The 14,641-nt window shown below is 43.7% G+C and overlaps 1 protein-coding gene across 4 annotated transcripts in view; it reads left to right on the top strand.

Annotated features, from left to right (window-relative positions):
* The window catches only part of MFSD12 (major facilitator superfamily domain containing 12), a 477,174-nt gene that overhangs the window by 120,362 nt on the left and 342,171 nt on the right, over positions 1 to 14,641 (top strand). For all 4 annotated transcript variants that reach the window (XM_068271174.1, XM_068271172.1, XM_068271175.1 and 1 more), the window contains exon 3: positions 4,311 to 4,437. In XM_068271174.1, coding sequence (XP_068127275.1) covers positions 4,311 to 4,437 — 127 coding nt within the window. The remainder of the gene's footprint in view (positions 1 to 4,310; positions 4,438 to 14,641) is intronic.

Genomic DNA, 14,641 nt, shown 5'->3' with positions numbered 1-14,641 from the left:
ATAACTGCTTGTATTTTAAAAGGCCACAAAGAATGTATTAATAGCAATGACTGTGGCAATACTGAGTCTTCAAATACTGTATTTTTCAGAATAGAAGACGCACTTTTTCTCCCCCAAAAGTGGGGAGAAACAGTCACTTAGGGCTCAGACACATTATAAGTGCTTTTCTGAGCGCTTTCTGAGAGCTTTTTAAAAAACCCTCCCATTAAATTACATTAAAATCACTGTAAAAGCGCTGTCAGCTGTCATGACATGTGGTGTTGCCCGGCTGATCTGTGTCCCATGCGTGAAGTGCATTCAGGAAGTGATTAGGGTATCATAGATGCGTGATTGCAGCGCCTGGCACGACTGCGTTTTGATGACACAGCATTATACTGCGTACGTTCAGGATGCAACCAGGGACATTTTTTTTTCATCTGCCCCATGGATTATAAATATGGGGACCTAATTCACTGTTACTCACCTCTGGAGAAGTGGTGGTTGGTCGCAGAATGCGAGGCGTGAGGTAGTGCATGGGGACACAAGAGCAGCCTACTGACCTCTCCGGTAATGTAATCCTTTTTTCCTTTGTCAGGCTTGCCTGGTCAATGACTATAAGTCAGGCTGTATGCCCATATGACTGACCTATAGCCCAGCCCGTAACACCTGCACAAACTCCTACCGAATACAATTCTACAATACCCTGCTGGCAGATGTAGCAATAGAGACTGACAGATAGTATTCGCCAAACAAAGCAGTATGAGTAATATTAGTACAGTGTACTTAGATAAATAGTCACCTGAGGCCTAGGGGTGGAGGCAATCCAGATGATAGCCAGGTGGTGACAGGCGGGGAAGGATAGATTGTAGGCAGTTCAAACACTTTGCAGATAACGTGGTCAATCCAATCCGAAGTCAGTCAAGGCAGAGTTCATGGGAGTAACCTTTAAACATGCAGGGGTTGATCCAGGCTGCTATCGGGGATATCCAGGAACAAGCAGAGTCTGCAACGGGTAATCCAATCAGAGAGCGTGGTCAGGAAATCTCTCTTCTCTCTCACGGTTCCCCTAGTGCCAGCTTTTTTTTTCATATTTTATTTGATTTATTTAAGTTTTCCACATAAACTACAAGGTAAAATTCTGTGTCCATATTGACACTGCAGAGATTTAAGGATTTATAGAAATAGTAATAAAACCAACCACTCCTCACAGCCTCCCCTTAACACCCCCCCCCCCCCCCCCACACACACACACACACCGTTTGCTCTTTCTCAATTCTCCATGTGCTCTTTCTTAGAAGTTGCAAGTATTTAGTTGCCTCCTACAGATCCAACCAACCAAGTGTGCCTTGTAATTGTTCATAGGCAAGCCACGAGGAATATTTAAATGGATCCATCAGTATTTTTATGTCAGAGCTGGCTTCTGCTGATTGTGTCATCAGCAAAATACGGCACTAGGGGAGCAGGGATGGATAGAAGAGGTATCTGATGGCTGTGGGCAACGATGGCTTAGGTGAGACGTACTGCCACTGCTTTCATTTATTCAGGGGGATTGGATGAGGACACAGGGACAATGCACGGAGTCCACTACATTATGGCAAGTTGGCAGTTCGTATCAGCGGGCATTCGTAAGTCTGGGACTCCCTGTATTTGGAATAAAGGACTAAGGGCTCAGACACCATATTAGCGCTTACAAATACCACAAAAATGAGCCACCTAATCAATACTAATGAGCAGACCATGATAAGTGTCAACATGAATGAAACAATGTATTAAAATAACCAAGAAAAGACATTCATGCTGAAGAACAAAAAATCCAAATGATGCCATTGCCAGCCACAAATTTTATACTTTATTGATGACCATCAAATATAAACAATTAAAAACATCCAAGCTATGGGGAATCACAAGAAATATCTTGATGCTCAGTATAATCTACATACATGCGTTATCTATACCACCTCAATCCGATATATAAAACAATCAATCAAATGCATAAGTTGCAGTAAACCTAATGCTACAAGTTTGCACTGTTCAATACAGGTAGTACCCGACTTACGAACGCCTGACTAACGAACAACCCGCCGATACGAACAGCATGGATTTTCTGCTTCCATGGGAATAAGCCAAAAAAAAAAATTTCAAATTGGACTTGAATTTTTTGCGAAAATCGATTAAAGAAAAAATGGCTTTTAAACTTGTATAAACAGGTACAAAGGGCAGAGGTGCCACAGAGGGGGACACTGGAAGCACAGGGGGGCACAGAGGAGGTACAGGGGACAGAGATGGCACGACGTTCCGATTTAAGAACAGATTCAGGTTAAGAACCAACCTACAGTCCCTATCTCGTTCGTTAACCGAGGACTACCTGTACACAATACATCCTGTCTACCACCGCTTAAAGAGGATCTGTAACGTCAAAATGTCCCCTGGGGGGTACTCACCTCGGGTGGGGGAAGCCTCCGGATCCTAATGAGGCTTCCCACGCCGTCCTCCGTCCTTCAGGGGTCTCGCTGCAGCCCTCCATGCAAGATGACGTCAATATTTACCTTCCCGGCTCCTGCGCAGGCGCTCTGTCGGCTCCGAAGTAGGCGGAAATACCCGATCGCCGTCGGGTCTGCTCTACTGCGCAGGCGCAAGTTTCTGGTTTTACTGCGCAAACTACTGCGCAGTAGAGCGGACCCGACTGAGATCAGGTATTTCCGTCTACTTCGGAGCCGAAAGCAGCCACAGCGCCCCCGCTGGAGCCAGCAAAGGTAAATATTGAATTTACAGTCGGGTCTGTCGCCGGCTGTTCGGAGGGCTGCAGCGAGACCCCCGTGGGACAGATTACGGCGTGGGAAGCCTCATTAGGATCCGGAGGCTTCCCCCACCTGAGGCGAGTACCCCCCAGGGGATGTTTCTGATGTTACAGTCTCTTTAACCTGCTGAGCGGTCTGGACGAGCTCAGCTCGTCCAACACCGCCAGAGGCTGCCGCTCAGGCCCTGCTGGGCCGATTTCAATGAAATAAAAAGCAGCACACGCAGCCGGCACTTTGCCAGCCGCGTGTGCTGCCTGATCGCCGCTGCAGCGCGGCGATCCGCCGCGTGCAGCGGCGAAAGAGGGTCCCCCCAGCCGCCCGAGCCCAGCGTAGCCGGAACAAACAGTTCCGGCCAGCGCTAAGGGCTGGATCGGAGGCGGCAGACGTCAGGACGTCGGCTGACGTCCATGACGTCACTCCGCTCGTCGCCATGGCGACGAGGGAAGCGAAACACGGAGGGCCGCTCATTGCGGCCTTCCGTGTTATTCCTTGCCGCCGGAGGCGATCGGAAGATCGCCTCCGGAGCGCCCTCTAGTGGGCTTTCATGCAGCCAACTTTCAGTTGGCTGCATGAAATAGTTTTTTTTTTATTTAAAAAAAACCCTCCCGCAGCCACCCTGGCGATTTAATCAGAACGCCAGGGTGGTTAAGATACCTCTGAAAATAATCAGAATATACTATATAAGATCCTGATGCAATGGAAGCAGTGTATGGAAACAAGCAAAAGAAAGGATGTAAGCACCGGCGGCGCACATCAGATATGGAATGCCGGGACTCGAGCTGCGGCTCTGACTTCCGGGTCTCAGCAAGCCGATGACGTCACTGGAGCGCAGGAGGCTGCGCAGCTCTCATTGGACAGGTGGAAGCCGCGTTCTCAGTGCACCCTCCGCCGATGTAAACAGCGACCACGTGTGTGTATTGCCTGTCAGCTGATCAGCTGACACGCTGAGCATCTTTTTGTTGTTTTCAAGTTCTGACTTCGCCCGTGATAGCCTCTGCTGGGCTTGTTGCGGAGACTGCGCTCACAGCTGCTGATCTTGTGCCGACTTTGTCTGCATCTTGACCAAGCTTATTTCCAGATTGATCTTCTGCCTATTTCTGATCGCTGCTGGCTCTGATGATTTAGGTGAGATCTACTATACCTGCTTTAAGTTATTCAGGGGGAGCGGAAAAGGGACATGGTGAACAGAGTAGACTTGGGGGACACATGGGAGACACAGGACAAATTGTACAAGGGGGACACAATAATTGGAGAACATCTACAAGACACTCCTGGGCCATGGACGCACCAGGTTTAGTAATTTTTTTCACCTGGGTTTTGCCCTCTAAACCTAGGTGCGTTTTATAGCCCGTAGCATCTTATATTCCAAAAAATACAGTAACTTTTTTTTGTTCTAGTTGACAAATGCCATGTCCAAACTAAGATGATGTGTAATTTTTATTGGTAATAGAATTCTGCATTTTATATTAGGTCCATTGTTACAAGAAAATCCTAATTCATTTTTTTTTTTTTTTTTTTTTTTTTTTTTTACAGATATGCTTTCACTGTACTGGCAAACATCTCAGTTTATGCAGTTGCCTGGTTGCTACTTCACTTTCAGCTGGATGAAGCAACTACTGCAAACCCACATTTAGGAAGGCAGGACATTCCAGTTTTTAGGGTAAGTGGATTTGGGTAATTAAGTAATTATTTCCATGGCTGTAATTACTAGTGAATTCACAGCAGAGTTGATCCAGGAAATTGATCTGACTGCCACCTAGAGTCGGGAAGGATTTTTTTCCCCCTTAAAGAATAAGGGGCGCCGAAACAAGGTGCCACATAGCAGCAATGTTATAGTGCGCAGGGTGCATAAGGGTAATTTGGATCTCTGGTACCCGAATTACGTCTCCCTCTAAGTTGCAGTGTCTAGTTTACAAATCAAATCAAAGATAGCTTTATTGGCATGACCAAGATTCATTACAGGTATTGCCAAAGCAAGGGGAAATAGGGGACATGGGAGGGGGTGGGGTAGGGGGACAATGGCTAAGCAGTCTGTGGACATTTTTAGGTTTACAGTTCCGTTATGCTCCTCTCAGTCTGTGGCATGCTGTGACATAGTGTGCAGCGATTGTCACTGTGGATTCATCTTCTCCCAGTAGGATATTTGTTTTTTTTTTTCATCTTCTAGTGTGAGAAATTCTGGGAATAGTTCCAACAATTAAAGTAAGTGTCCCTGGTTGCAGTATATTTGGGGCAGTGCAATAGGAAGTGGCTTTCATCCTCAATGGTCTTCTGCTCACAGTGTTCGCATAGTCTCTCCTCCCTGGGTTTGTACGTCTGTCTGTGTCTCCCAGACTCTATTTCGAGGTCGTGAGCACTCAATCTGTAGACACTCAGGATTTTCCTCTCTTGAGAGTTTTGCAGCTTTTCCAGGTATGGGGCCATTTTATATTCTCTTTGTAGAGACTGGTATATGGTTAGCTTTTGTGACTGTTTTATTTCACTCCTCCATTTTTCCACATAGTCTTCTTTTGCTCTTAGCTGTGGTGTGTTTTATCTGGACTTTTGTTATGACCTGTGGGTTGGAGGGAGTATAGAGCTGACTACGACTTTCAGCGCACACGGCTTTTCTTGGTCTTCATTGTGCAGCATGGCTTTGTAGTGGGGTGAGTCAGGGCTGCTGCTCTGTAGGTGGGCCCAGAAGGACAACACTCTCTTCTGTATCTCAAGCAGTAATGGGAATCTCCCCAGCTCAGCTCGGCAGGCATTGTTTGAGGTACTCCGGTGGACATGGAGAAGGTGTTTGCAGAACTCAAGGTGGAATATTTCTGTTGAGCTGGATTCCCATTTTGATTGATCAGGGTAGGTGGTGGGGCCCCATACTTCACTTCCATACAATAGGATTGGGGTGATGACACTGTCAAATACTTTCAGCCAGACCTTTACTGGTGGTTTGAGGTGGTACAGTTCTTTCCAGATGGCATAGAACGTTCGGCATGCTTTGGCTTTTAGGGTCTCCATGGCTGACTTAAGGCTTCCTGATTGGTTGATTTCCAGACCAAGGTAGGTATATGTATCAGTTCTGCTGATTTCACAGTCATTGAGTATAAAGGATGGGCTCTGTGCTGACCTGTTTTTCCTCTGGAACACCATGGTTTTGGTTTTCTTTAGATTAATGGGGAGTGCCCATGTTGTGCTAAATTTCTCCAGGATTTCTAGGCTGTCTTGCAGACCTTCTTTAGTTGGTGATAGCAGTAAGAGGTCATCTGCATACAGTAGGAATTTCACTGTTGTGTCATGCAGGGTGAGTCCTGGTGCTGGTGAAGCCCCTAGGGCTGAGGCTAATTTGTTGATGTATATGTTGAAAAGTGTTGGACTCAGGATGCAACCCTGTCTTACCCTGGAGGAAAAATGGTGTTCTTTCCCCATTTACTTTCACACTGCACTTGTTCCCTGTGTATGAGCTCTTTATGACATCATATGCTTTCCCTCCTATTCCGCTCTCTAGGAGTCTCAGGAACAAACCTGGATGCCACACTGAGTCAAAAGCCTTTTTAAAGTCCACAAAGCAGGCAAATATTTTTCCCTTTCTTCGTCTGTGCACATGGTGCTTGATAAGGGTGTGCAGGGTGTAGATGTGGTCGGTGGTGCGATGGTTTGGCATAAAACCTGCTTGGCCCTTACTAATAACATTGTGCTGTGTGAGAAAGGTGAGGATTCTCTTATTCAGGATGCTGTTGAACAGTTTTCCCAGTATGCTACTGGCATCTGCCTCTGTAGTTGGCTGGGTCGTAGCGATCTCCACTCTTGTAAATGGGAGTTATAAGTCCTTCATTCCAGACTTCAGGGAAGTAACCGGCGTACAGGACCAGTTTGAATAGTTTCCATATTGCAGCATGGATTTCTGGGGTGCCAGATCTGATCATTTCTGATAGGATTCCATCTGTGCCACTAGCTTTTTTGCCTTGCATGGATTTTATCTTCTTTTTTTATTTCTTCCAGTGTGAAAGGTGTGTCAAGTGGGTTTTGAAAATCTTTCACCTTCTCCTCCAGGTTCTTTAATTTGCTGAATATTTGTACTTGTTGTGGGCTGAGTTCTTTTATAGGAATATCTCTGTATAGGTCTTTGAAGTATTGTAGCCAGACTTGGCTGATTTTGTTTGGGTTTTTTGCCAATTTGTTTCCAGGTCTCCCAAAAGGAGTTGTCTTGCAGGGATTCTTCAAGCCGTTCGAATCGATTTTGGATGTGATTTTGTTTTTTCTTTTTAATGGTCGCTTTTATATTGACGTTGTGCGGCGTCATGTGCTGTCCTCAATTCTATGTTGTTTGGATGTCTGTGTTTTTTATTTGATATGGCTCGTAAGTTGTTTCTTAGTGACTTGCATTCACTGTCGAACCATTTGTTTGAGTTTTTCTTTGGTGGTCTCTTTTGGGCAGTCCGTATGTTGGCCATTTCTGCAATGGTGTGTAATATCTGGTTGAAGTACTTTGCTGCTTGCTGCACACCTTGTTGATCAGGGTTGTAGGTATACGTTTGATAGTCCAGAAGTAGCTGTATTGCTTTCTGTCAGTTTACTCTGCTAGCAATTTGAGCAGCAGCAGGATGAGCCATCATTCGGCTCACCTTGTGCCCAGCACACTGGTGGCATACATATACATACGCAGCCTTGTAAGGGTTTTTTTTTCCTTTGCCATCCCCTGAACTATCTGGGATATGTGAGGGTGCAGGAAAGAAAGGTACTTAATCTTTTACATATTTGTTTTCTGTTAGAAATGTGTGTTTTTTTTTTTTTTTTGTTTTTTTTTTTACCGAACTAACTATATGTAACTTTTAGTTATAAATCTCTTCTAAAGCTCTCTGTGCTCACATACTTAATGTCTGTCTAGCAAGCTCACCATGTTTGGTGGTGGTTTAAGTGAAGGGTCTTTTGTATTGAAAATAGTAAACCGTTCTGTTCCATTTTAAAAGTTTCTAGGATTGACGGTACAATAACTGGTTTACACAAGTAGGGAGAAGTAGGAGGCTGGCTGCCAGGACCCACTTATTCTTCACAGCCACACTGCGCAGGCACCAGTGGGTTCACGCCTGCATGAGAGCACGGAGCCACTTGTACATGGAGAAAGAAGCCATGTAAGAGTGGCTCTGTGCTACTGTCCATAACCTGGGCATTTTTTGCCTTTTGCATGATCGCTAACTCAGTAAAGGAGCCAGACCTTTAATGCATTGCCATCATAAAATTGGGCATAGTTGGATCTGAACTCTCTATAACAGTAATTATAGATCGACTGTATAGCTTGAAATGAATCGGAGCACTCAGTATTTGATATTATATAAAAAAGTATTTGCAATCAAATGTAAAAAGTGAAAGTTTTTGATTTATGATTATTCTGTCCCAATACTTTTGCTCTCTTAACAAGTGGGAGGCACATATGCAAACTGTTGTAATCCTACACCGTTCACCTGATTTGGATGTAAATACCCTCAAATTAAAGCGGACAGTCTGCAGTTAAAGCACATCATGTTAATTTCATTTCAAATCCATTGCGGTTGTCTATAGAGCCAAACATTTTAGAATTGTCGATGTCCCAATATTTATGGACCTGACTTTATCCTTTCTCTGTCATCTCTTCAGCATCTAGAAACACATGTGGGAATGCAGCTTCTGGCTTGTAGCTGAGTAGGTGTCTTTCAGGAGAAATTCAGTCGAGATGTCTGAATAGCTCTCAAACCACCTATTTTTATACCCACTGCATCCAATATGGCTGTCTAATGTGGAATTGCCCTTAATCCCTGGTCCTTATTGGTGGAAATATCTGCGTCAATAATTTAGCGGCTTGCTTCCGAGTGACAGCGAGTGAGACGCATACGTCATCACCTACACCCGGAAAGTGCCGGACGTGTGCGCCTGTTTTGCCTCACGGGAAAGGTTTTTAAACCCTCTAACTTCGCTTACCACCGCAATGGGTAAAATGAATTGCAGCAAAACATTAGAAAAAATTCAATAATAATTATTGAGCTACAATCCTGTTATAATAATTATCTAGGCTTTCAGAATCATAGTTACATTGTATTTGAGTTATTAGTGAGTACCAATATTCTTACTAAGTATTGTAACATCACCCAGAGAAGATCGGGGGACCTCAGCGACCTCAGAGGGGAAATACCTGGCTACACAAACAGACGACATGTCTACTTGTCCTTCGAAAGCCCCCAACTCGAAAGCATTTTCCCTCCTTTATATAGACAGAATTCAATGTCTGCGCAGGCGCAGAACATGTTTCATCCATGCACCTGTGCAGATAAGGGTGTGTGATCACCACTTCCTTATATCATTGCGCATGTGCAGACCACACATGACTGCGTGATCACAACGTGCTTTAGAGGCGTCAAAGAACACGTGCTTATGTGAGAACTTTGCACAATTTCTCATATTTTGACTAGTGTTGTAGATAGCAACATTCCCATGGTTAGTATCCCATGAGAAATAGCAACACTCATGGTCTTCCATGATTATTATTAGATGTTATGATTAGAAATATCTCATAGCCAGTTTTTGATGAGAATGAACAAATGTGTTACTTTGAATTATAGCTTCCAGTGTTGTAATGAACTATCATAGAACATCCAATACCAAAAGAAGCTAACATATATACCGTCAACAGTAATCTCTTATCAATCAGACATTCATGTCACTTTTGTATCTCAGCGCATCACAGGGACGCGTTGCCATGGCAGCCACAAACTTGTAAACACGGCCAGAAGCGCCGTATTACAAAGACGGCGCAACTGATAAGATGCTGCCATGGCAACCCCCAGATACAGCACACAATATATAGCAAGCAGGGGGTAGAGTATAAATGGAGAACACACCTGAAAGAAGGATGGGGGCCCTCTGTGAATACGGGCCATTGAATGATACAAATATCAAGATGAAGCCCAGTATATTAAATATTAGAGGGAGGAAAGATATCGGCAAATGGATGTGTAAAAGGGGGGGAACAAAGGTGTATATATGTAATGGAGGGAAAGGGAAAAGGTATACACATATTATAGAGGGATACATAGCAGAGACATGTGTAATACATAAGGGGGGAGGGGGTTATTGCTGGAATCAAAAAAATCACAGAAATGGAGAGAAAGTAAACCCCTCATTTAATCCTCCTGGATTGAGATTTCCCAATGTGTAGATCCACTTGGATTCCAAGTGTCTCAACTTTCGATCCAAGTCCCCCACCCGGGGGCTCAGATGCCATTCCTGCATCATCCAATATCTGAGTGAATTGAGATCACCATCATGTTTTTCATTAAAATGACGGGCTACAGATGTACTACGTTTGTGTTTTATGTCACCCAGATGTTCTAAAATTCTTGTTTTTACAGAACTAGTGGTCTCTCCAATGTAAAGACAAACACTTATATAGCGCTTTTCTCCTGGCGGACTCAAAGCGCCAGAGCTGCAGCCACTAGGATACGCTCTATAGGCATTAGCAGTGTTAGGGAGACTTGCCTAAGGTCTCCTACTGAATAGGTGCTGGCTTACTGAACAGGCAGAGCCAAGATTCGAACCCTGGTCTCCCATGTCAGGCAGAGCCCTTAACCATTATACTTTCCAGCCACCCCTGGCTGGATAGTGTAATGGTAAAAGTAGGGGACATGAACACTGAATTGCGTATATAACCCCCTCAGTGTCACAATTGAAAAAATCAAGGAGATCAAATTTTACGACCATTTTTGGGTGCAATAAAATTGCGACATCTGTAAAGAAAGGGACAAGCCTTGCACTTGCCACATCTGTGCATACCGTTTAGATCATGGTCTAGCCAGGTCTTTTTCTTATGACGGTCCCCCTTTTTTGCAGTCGTTTTTACTGGTAGATAGGAATGTACTAAGAAGTCCCCTAGGTTCCTACCCCTCCTATAAGTAAACTGTGAATTTGGAGGGAATCATTTCCCTTAACTCTTTTGATAGTTGGTGACTGCCTACAATAGGTACTGATAATCCTTGTTACGACTGTATTTGACTCAGATCTTTCTCTAGGGCAAAGCAAATCTGTTCTCTCTGTAGACCTCGCTTTTGTTTATGCTTTCTCCAATACTTTACAGGGATATCCCCTATCTCAAAATCTTTTGTGTAAATTCCTGCACTCTTTAAGTCAAAGTCCACTTGGTCAGAGCAATTTCTCCTGGATTAGAGAAACTGGCCTTTTGGGATACCTTTTTTTTCAGGAGGTCCGGATGGTAACTATCCCATGCTAGAAGTGAATTAGTAGCTGTGTGTTTACGAAAAATGCTAGTTTCCAGGCCATTCATACTGTTCTTAACGAAATGCACATCCAAGAAGTCAATTGACCTAGAACTGATCTCATGAGTGAAAAACATGCCTATCTTATTATTATTCAATTCTCCCACAAAGTCGGTAAACATTTCCCTGGGGCCGTCCCATAGAATGAACACGTCATCTAAGAAACGACCCCAGAACAGGATGTGCGAAGCATACACCACCAGGTCTTCCCCAAAAACGATCACATCCTCCCATCAACCTAGGAAGAGGTTGGCATATGAGAGGGCACACGCCGTCCCCATAGCACAACCTCGTTCCTGTAGATAGTACTGATTTTGAAAGAGGAAATAATTGTGCATCGGGATATACTTTAATAGGTCCAAAATGAACAGGGAGTGTTCTCGTACATGAACACTACGGGATCTAAGGAAATAGTCAACTGCTTCAATTCCAAGATCATGCTGTATGTTATACAGTGATTCCACATCTAAACTCGCCAGCCATGTATTTTCTGTAATTTTAATACCATGTAATTTATTTAATCGAACCATAGTCTCTCTCAGGTAAGATGGAAAAGATGGAAGACTCTCAACAATAGGTCTCAAGAAGAAATCTATATACCTGCTGGCGTTCTCAGTCTGACTATTGTTTGCTGCATCAATTGGTCTCCCAGATGGGACGGAGGAGGTTTTTTGAACCTTTGGGAGTGCATAGAACACAGGGACAGTGGGATGTTTGTTGTAAATACAATCAAAGTCTCCCTTATCCAGGACTTCCTTATCACGAGCAGTTTTTAATAGATCTTCCAATTCATTCAGGAATCTAGTAGTTGGATTCTGCTTTAATTTACGATATTGTCGTCTGTCATTCAGAAGTTTATTACACATTTCAATATAACCATCCCTTGACATAACTGTTAACCCGAAAGGTACAAAATATTTGGCTGATTATTTACAAATATAAACTTGCTAATGATGCAGAGCCTGCTATGTCAATACGTATAGGATTAGGTCATTATCCCAGGTCCCTTAAACATCACCAAATATACATATAAAGTTACACAACCCCCACCAAACCTGACATGTTTCACTTCTAAATGAAGCTTTTTCAAGGGACAATTGCGAAAACAGTGCTCAAGTGATAAGGTGTAAATTTACATTCTAAAATTACAAGTCAAAGTACTTTCTCTTTCAAGGGAAGCCTGAGCAGTTCACACTTCATTAGGTGACTGCATAGCTTATTTCTGATCAGGTTAACCACATTGGGATAGATGCCATATTGTGGCCAAAAACTATAATGCCGCACATATATGTTAATGATTTCCAATGTGCAGAAAAAGCTTATAATCATAATTAATAAATCCTTATGGAATTAATCATTAATAATTAATCCTATTTAAGTGACAGGTGCATTAAGTGGCTGAAACAGCCAAGTGCTGAATTAAAGTGAAATTAATATTACGATAATATTAAAAATGTGAGTGGGCTAAAAATGCATAGATTAAATGCATAGTGGAGGGGCTAAGGATATTAGGGCTAACTGGCTGGGCCGTCTTAGTTAATAATTAATATATTATATTATATTCTTAACTTCATGAACCATTACATTTAAAAATTCATTTATGAGTAAAGGCATATGCAATATTTGCTGCTAAGGGTAGGGGCCCACTGGGATTGGAACGGGTGGAAGGATGGATGGGAAGGGGACTGGGGGTCAAGGGAGGGGAGGATAGGGAAGGAATGAGGAAAGGAAGGGAGGGTAAGGGAGAGGGGGGGGGAGGGGAGAAAAGGAAAAGGAGGGGGAGGAAAAGGGGGGGGCGGAAGGAGCAGGGTCATGTATGGAGGAGCATGCTAGGGAGGAGGAGTAGGACACAAAGTGGGCCTGAGGGTGGGGAAAAGTGGAGATGGGGATTGCATAATATTAGATAGACTGTCAAGACATATTATTCAAAATTTGCGTATATTCCAGTCCCATTTCGTATGGCTCCAAAAAGCATGAGAGATCTGCATAGTCATTTAATCCTAGGGGACCCATAGCGTCTGTTTTTAAAATAAGCAATACTTCTTCCCTTTTTAATTTCTTCTCTCTGTCCCCTCCTCTTCTCATAGGGGGTACTTGAATTATTCCAGCAAATTTGATCACATCCGGATTGCCTCCATGGGTTTCTTGTATATGGTTGATCGAGGGGATCCATGTCCCGACTTGGTTGAGTTATAATGCTCTCTAAATCTCCTATTAACAGATCTTGTAGTCTCACCCAGATAGAATCTGCCACAGCGACACCACAATGTGTACACCACATATTCCGATTGACAGGTGAAAAAAGTTTTTACTGTGCGTCGCATGGGTCCTAACTGAAATTCCGTCCCCACTCTCATTTGTGCGCACGACACGCAGTGACTGCATTTGTGGTTCCCCCGTGGTTTCAGTTGTTCTAGCCAGTTTGTTTTGGAAGGGGAAAGGAATTCACTCCTACTAATGCTAGCACCTATCGTGGGTGCCCGCCTGAAGAAAAATAATGGGCCATCCGATACTAGGGGTTTCAGGACAGGATCTCCCAGAAGAATGTCCCAGTTCTTATTTTATGGTAGTTTTTATCTTATCAGACATAGCAGTATAATCGAAGGAGAAGGGAATTTTCTTAGAGATTATAGCGTCTTTTCTCTCAGACTTCCTCAAAAGGAATTCCCTATTACAGTCACTTGCTTTTTTAAAAGCTTGCTGTATTGACTCCTGGTCATAACCCCTTGCCACCAGTCTCCTCCCCAGGTCCTCCGACTTCCGAAAAAAATTGGCAAAAAGTGCGTTGTTGCGGCGCAGTCGTAGGAACTGGGCATATGGCAGCGTACAGGTGACATGTCCTGGGTGGAAACTTTCCTTATGTAGAAGTGCATTAGATGCTGAGGGTTTCCGGAAGCCCATAGGGATTAATTTGTCATTCTGTATTTTCAGTTCCAGGTCGAGAAAGGCCATCTTGTCGTTCGTTATTTTTGATGTAAAGGTCATTTTGAGGCAGCCCAGCCAGTTAGCCCTAATATCCTTAGCCCCTCCACTATGCATTTAATCTATGCATTTTTAGCCCACTCACATTTTTAATATTATCGTAATATTAATTTCACTTTAATTCAGCACTTGGCTGTTTCAGCCACTTAATGCACCTGTCACTTAAATAATAGGATTAATTATTAATGATTAATTCCATAAGGATTTATTAATTATGATTATAAGCTTTTTCTGCACATTGGAAATCATTAAGTAACGTGTGCTGCATTATAGTTTTTGGCCACAAGATGGCATCTATCCCTATGTGGTTAGCCTATCAGCAATAAGCTATGCAGTCACCTAATGAAGTGTGAACTGCTCAGGCTTCTGTTGAGAGAGGAAGTACTTTGACTTCCCTCTCATCTATCCAATCCTGGCTGGAGTGCAGAAGCATTCCAGCACCCTATTGGTCTCATGGGGAGCCAAGTGGGCGGTCTAGAGCGGCCATTTTCGCCGCATGCTGAGCTTTCAACAGTATAAAGCCCAGCAAGTGACAGCACACATTGCAGCCTCCGTAGAAGCGCAGATTTTGCGTGAAACGGTGGTAAGGCTATCTGTGCC

The sequence above is a fragment of the Hyperolius riggenbachi genome, chromosome 1 (assembly GCF_040937935.1).
Source record: "Hyperolius riggenbachi isolate aHypRig1 chromosome 1, aHypRig1.pri, whole genome shotgun sequence".
NCBI classification, from domain to species: Eukaryota; Metazoa; Chordata; class Amphibia; order Anura; family Hyperoliidae; genus Hyperolius; species Hyperolius riggenbachi.
Note: the sequence above shows the minus strand (reverse complement) of the source record. Positions and strands in the feature narration are given on the sequence as shown.